Source organism: Drosophila rhopaloa, unplaced genomic scaffold (assembly GCF_018152115.1).
Source record: "Drosophila rhopaloa isolate 14029-0021.01 unplaced genomic scaffold, ASM1815211v1 contig_190, whole genome shotgun sequence".
Taxonomy (NCBI): domain Eukaryota; kingdom Metazoa; phylum Arthropoda; class Insecta; order Diptera; family Drosophilidae; genus Drosophila; species Drosophila rhopaloa.
The window spans coordinates 1,627,786-1,633,765 of NW_025335073.1; the positions used below are offsets into that span (position 1 = coordinate 1,627,786).

Here is a 5,980-nt window from a genome sequence, read left to right on the forward strand (position 1 = left end):
CTGTGTCAGGGTCTGTATAAAGCAAGAACAACACCCCCAAAGCCGACGAGTTAGTGCCGGACCCTATAGCGTGCCCCGCAAGTACAGATCCCTTAATTCCAAACACTTCAGCCGAACGTTACACGCTACAGGGTGTTGACTTACAACCTAAAAACCATCGAGTTAACTTTATCACAATTAACTCCATCAAGACATAAAAGAAGCATTAACGAATTAGGCACCATTTTAAAATGGATAGCTGGAACCTCAGACCATGATGATTTTACAACAATTCATTACAAAATTAACGATTTAATTTAAAATAATAATAAGCAACAGAAATTTTTTTTTTTTTCTTAAACTTTGCTTTTATTTATTGAATCTTCTCTTAATTTTGAGACTAACCATAAGTTTACAAATTTTAACATTAAAATTTAACTAACAGTATAATAAGACTGCATTCTGGATGCGCGTCCTTCAAGTCGGTCGCTGGGTGGGTAAGTCATTGCGACGAATATGACTATGTCAATATTGCTATTGCTGGCATTCCCCCATAGCTGAGAGCCCTACATCCATATAGGTTTTAGTACCGAGTTATACAGCAGGACTTAATACTCAAGACTAAGGGGAGACCGAGCGTTGATGAGCCAATGAAGGCTACTGGCTTTTAGCTTTAGGTGTGTTTTTGGCTTCAATGTGCCGGCGCCATGTGAGGCTTCTGTCGAGATCCTTGCGGGAGTGGAGTATGGTTTGACATGAGCGGCGGGCAGTTTTGCCTGTTCAGGGTGAACGTAACGTGCTTGCATTTTTGTTCGTTCACTTTAGGTTAGGTTAGGTTAGGACGGCTGCCAGACTGTAGCCTGGTACACTTAGACCTCTGTGGGTCCATTGTGATACCGTATGATCTCTATTTTTGGGTCCCCTATCCGTTAAGAGTCAGCCTGAAGGTTGGTCGATCAGCAGGTCCCCCATCCGGAGGATTTAATAAAAGAGTTTAGACTCTTCAGGTTAGTCTGCGATATTTCGGTCAGGTCATTTATGAAAGGATATCCTAAGTGTTTCAGTCTAAGCCTGCATAGGGCTGGGCATCAACAGAGTAGGTGTTCCACCGTTTCCTCTTCTTCCTCATCCCTGCAGCTTCTACAAAAATCGTTTTTTGGGGCTTTTAGCCTGCCGGCGTGTGCGCCAACGAGCCAGTGGCCTGTGAGTACTCGAATTAGCATGCCGTACTCAGTGCGGCTGAAATTGAGTAGTTCTGATGTTTTCTTATTGTTTATTACAGGCCATGTCTGGTGAGAGATTCGGCATTGCGGTGTGTCTTGCCAATAAGTGTTGGCTAATTTGCTGAAATGGTTTTTAATAATTAGCTTGCAAGTAGCCATAGGCATGCCGACATTCTCCTTTCCTGGAAGGAGAGGTATGGTGGTGCCTTGCCTGGCTAGCTCGTCTGCTATACAGTTGCCTAAGATATCCCGGTGACCCGGAACCCATATAAGGCTGACAGTAAGCAGACTAGCCATCTCGTGGAGAGATTTGCGACAGTCTGCTATTGTTCGGGAGCTTGTATTTGTCGAGTAGATTGATTTAATAACCGCTTGGCTATCACTATATATGTTTATGTGTTTGTTCTGGGTGTTTAAGTCCCTTAAACAGACAAGTGCTTCCATTATAGCATACACTTCCGCTTGGAAGACACTGCAGTGGTCAGGAAGTCTGAATGACCGCCTGATCTCTAATTGCTCGGAGTATATGCCTACACCTACGTGTCCGTCTAGTTTGGAGCCGTCTGTATATAAACAGATTGCGTCTATTGAGCCCGGTCGGCCACGATCCCAAACTTCCCTGCCTGGGATCAAAACTTCGAAGGGCGTGTGATTGTATTCACAAGTTTTACATAGATCCGTTTTTGGCGGGATCAATTTGTCATGCTGACGAATCTTAGCGTGACCATACAGTTGGGCTTTCCATTGCCCTGTATCCCTTAGTCGAATGGCTGCCGATTTCGCCCTTTCCATTCCTGCTAAGTCCAGGCTCTGGAGGTTCAAGATCGAATTCAGCGCTTCGTTTGGGGTAGTTCGAAGGGCTCCACTAATACACAAGGCCGCCATGCGCTGTACTTTGTTAAGGGGAGTTAAGATACATTGTTTGTGTAAAGCGGTCCACCACAGAGCCACTCCATATAGTAGGATTGGCTTGACTACCGCTATGTATATCCAATTGACGATTTTAGGGGACATACCCCATCTTAGCCCGATTGCTTTTTTACAAGAGTAAAGTGCAATGGTCGCTTTCTTGGTTCTCTCTTGGTTGTTTAAGCCCCATTTAAGACGCTTATCTAATACTAACCCCAAGTATCTTGCGTGCTCGCTAAAAGAGAGATTACAGTTGTTTAAAGTGGGTGGGCTAAGTTTTGGGATTTTGTATCTATTTGTAAAAAGGACTAGTTCCGTTTTTAAGGGATTTACCCCAAGTCCGTTCTTTGTAGTCCATTCCGATAGTGTTTTTAGTTTTGCGGTCATAAGATCGCATAACGTTTGTGGATACTTACCATTAAAGATGATAGCGACATCGTCTGCGTATGCCACTATTTTACAGCCTCCTCCTTCAAGAATCCGCAGTAGCTTATTTACCGCGATATTCCATAAGAGGGGTGATAGTACACCTCCTTGCGGAGTGCCTCTGTTCACTAATCTAGTCTGGGTCGAGGTCCCTAGTGTGGCCGTGACTGTCTGCTTATCAGCAATTTGTGGATCAGCCCCACCAGCGGTGGCTCAACCCCAAGTTCAGTGAGGGATTCTGTTATTGCCGTGGGAAGCACGTTGTTGAAAGCTCCTTCTATGTCAAGGAAGGCGATCAAGGTGTATTCTTGTATACTGAGTGATTTCTCGATGTTGCTCACTACCAAGTGTAGCGCCGATTCGGTCGACTTACCTTTGGTGTATGCGTGTTGCGCCTCTGATATCTGCGTCGGGTCAATGATGTCTCTAATGTGTAGACCTAACAGTCTTTCTAGGAATTTTAGCAGGAATGATGTCAGACTTATCGGTCTGAAATCCTTCGCTGTAGTATGGGTGGCTTTCCCTGCCTTAGGGATGAAAACGACTTTCGTTTCCCGCCATGCTGTAGGTAGTTCTCCTACTGCAAGAATGGTCTGGAAGATTTTTCTCAGCCAGTTTATAGCTAGTTCTCCTGCTTGCTGAATATGTGCCGGTGTTATATTGTCCGGTCCCGGCGATTTGTATGGCTTAAAACTATGAATGGACCAGTTTATATTACGGTCTGATAGTAGGAGATTTAACTTTATTCCTTCTCCAGTGTGTCTTCCTGGGGGATGTCCTGTTTGCAGGCTCCCTGGGAAGTGAGCGTCTAGGAGTAGGTTTAGGGATTCTTCACTAGAGTCCGACCATGATCCGTCAGCCTTTTGGAGATAGCCCAGGGATACGGCTGTCTTAGAAAGTATTTTTTCTGAGCCTTGCGGCATCAGTTGTCTTTTCAATATCCGAGCAGAAGTTCTGCCACGCAGTTCTCTTCTCTTTTCTGATGGCCTTTTTGTATGTGGCTAGTTCCTTTTTGTAGCTTTGCCAGTTTATGTCCTCATTTGCAGCTTTCGCTCTGTTGAACAGGATTCTGCATTTGGCTCTGAGGATTGATAATTGCTGGGTCCACCAAAGAGGTTTTTTCCTTCCTCTTGGTTTCCCTAACGGGCATGCAGCTGTGAATGCCGCGTTGCATGCTTCGGTGAATTTGTTTACTATATTATCTAGCTCCTGAGTGCAAAGAGTGCTTTCTGGTGGCTCCCTGGGGAGGAAGTTCGATAGAATTTCTTTGTATTTATTCCAGTTTGCCCGCCTGGGGTTGGCAAAGCTGACCGGCGCAGGTGACACTAGGGACAAAGTTGTCTCTATAAACCTATGATCTGAAAATGAGTGCTCGTCGGAGACAGCCCAGTTTGTGACTGTGCTTATGAGTGAATCTGATGCCAGGGTTAGATCTATGATCGTTTGGCACGTTTTTGTTATAAAAGTAGGGGTATTGCCCCTATTACAAAGAAATAAGTTCGAATTAAGAATGAAATCAAATGAAGACTCACCTCTGTCGTTGTTGATAGGGCAGCCCCACTGAGTATGGTGGGCATTTGCATCGCATCCTATCACCAAACCTTTCTTAAGCTCTTCACATTCCTGTACCAGTCCTCTGACTAGCGCGTCTGGGGGGTCTACCTTCAAAAGCCATGTAGGCCGATAGCATCCTAAAAGAGCCGCTTTGCAGCTCCAGGCTTATTGCTGTGTTGTCTCCGTTGCTGTAGTTGCGAAGCAGAAATGTACTAAGATGCCGTTTGGCTAAAATGCAGGTTCGAATTTTACCTTGTTTGGGGTCAAGCATAAGCTTGTAATCTTTTGTTCCTAGTCCAGCAAACCTGCCTCCTGCTACCCAGGGTTCCTGAACTAAGACCACGTCGGCTTCGCCTTTGGCCAGGCGAAGCAAAAGAGCAGCGGACGCTGCTTTACTGTGATGTAGGTTGATCTGCAGGAGTTTTAGCGACATCCCCAGCTGCAACCTCCACCACAATAACGTCGGCCTCCGAATCGCTCAGGTCCACTTCGTCGATTGCCGGTCCCATCGCTCGCATCTCTCTGCTCAGCGACGAGTCGGTTGAATAACCGTCCTCCGGCACACCAGGGGCCTCCACTTCCTCCGCAAGCACCTGCTCAGCTGGGTTGCCGGCAGGACTTCCCGAGGAATTAGAGTCCCCTTTATATATCTTGATATGTATGGCACTGAACCCATAGTTGAGCGTTTCCCGAGCAGCCTCTATGAGAGCGACCGACTCCTTATTCAGCACCACGATCGCTTGGTTGACGTCACCTACGTGCTCCTCCACCTTAACGACTTTCCAGTCTTTTGTGAGGAGATGTGGGTTGCATTCTTGCAACATATAGAGGATGTTTTCCGGTGATGCGATTGCTGCTGGGAGCCAAATTCTGGCTCGCGGTCTACTGGGGACGTCACACCAATCTAGTGCGACTATGTTCGCCCCTACGTAGACTGCTCCGAGCTGAGCTACCGCCTGTTTATATAGGTCAGCTGATCGCTGATTATCGCAGGCCACCACTTTTACGCTGCCCTGGTACCAGCCCGCGTCCATACAGCAAGGCGCTGAACCGGGCTTCTCGCGTACCATACGCAGGCAAATGAGAGACAGCTTGGACTCAACCGCCATCCATTTATTTCTGGGGATCCTGTTCTCCGGATTTCCCCTATCTATAAGTCCAAGTATTACCCGATCTTTGGTGATCTCGGCAAAGGAGACCGACGGCTGGATCTTCGATCTCTTCGCCGACGGACCGGGCAGCTCTATGGAGCGTTGCCTCTTCGCCTGAGCACCTTCTTGTTGGGGCTTCTCCTGCCCATAGTTGGGAAACACCGTCCTTGCCCACTCTACCTTCTTAAGCCATTCGGGCGAAGGCGTGGCGACATTGTTTCTGGCATGCGAGCGCAGGGTTTGGGCGGCAGTCCGTCTCTCTGCGTATGTAAACTTCTTTGCACCAGCGGGTGACCCGATCGACTTTGGTGCGCCTACCGCTGGTTTTGGCGCAGATGCGCACATAGCGGAGGCGTAAGCGACAGTCCCAAACTAGGGATGTCGGGGGACAGAAACCCCGACATCCCTAGTTTGGGATGGGGCCCTTTCTGAGCCCTACTGGTGCTTGCAGTGGAACCATCGTTCGTCTTTGCAGCGCCGGGTTTTTGTGGAGTTCCCGTCTCCGTTTTTTTGTTTGTGCTTTTATTTGTTGCTTCCATAGTTGGTCCCACGAGCTGCGGAGAAGGGGAAAGGTCCGCCCGGGCAGAGATCCGCGCTACCCGGGTAAGGCGGTTGATAGAACAGGGGGTCGCCATCTCCCTGAGCCCTCCGTTTGAGACTGAGCTAGTTGTTGATCCGGGCCCCCAGCCAGGCTGACTCTTGGCACGGTCCGAATTACACCGTAGTCCGGCCCGGAGT

General features: G+C 47.9%; 1 protein-coding gene across 1 annotated transcript; it reads right to left on the reverse strand.

The window, feature by feature from the left end:
* Positions 1 to 4,483: 4,483 nt before the first annotated feature.
* On the reverse strand, positions 4,484 to 5,587 carry LOC123037656. The gene has a single exon (XM_044459313.1). The coding sequence runs from the start codon at positions 5,585 to 5,587 to the stop codon at positions 4,484 to 4,486; it is 1,104 nt and encodes a 367-aa protein (XP_044315248.1).
* Positions 5,588 to 5,980: the final 393 nt, after the last annotated feature.

Bases quoted from the DNA above. Each gene is read 5' to 3' on its own strand.
- LOC123037656 (XM_044459313.1), bottom strand. From the start codon at position 5,587: ATGTGCGCATCTGCGCCAAAACCAGCGGTAGGCGCACCAAAGTCGATC.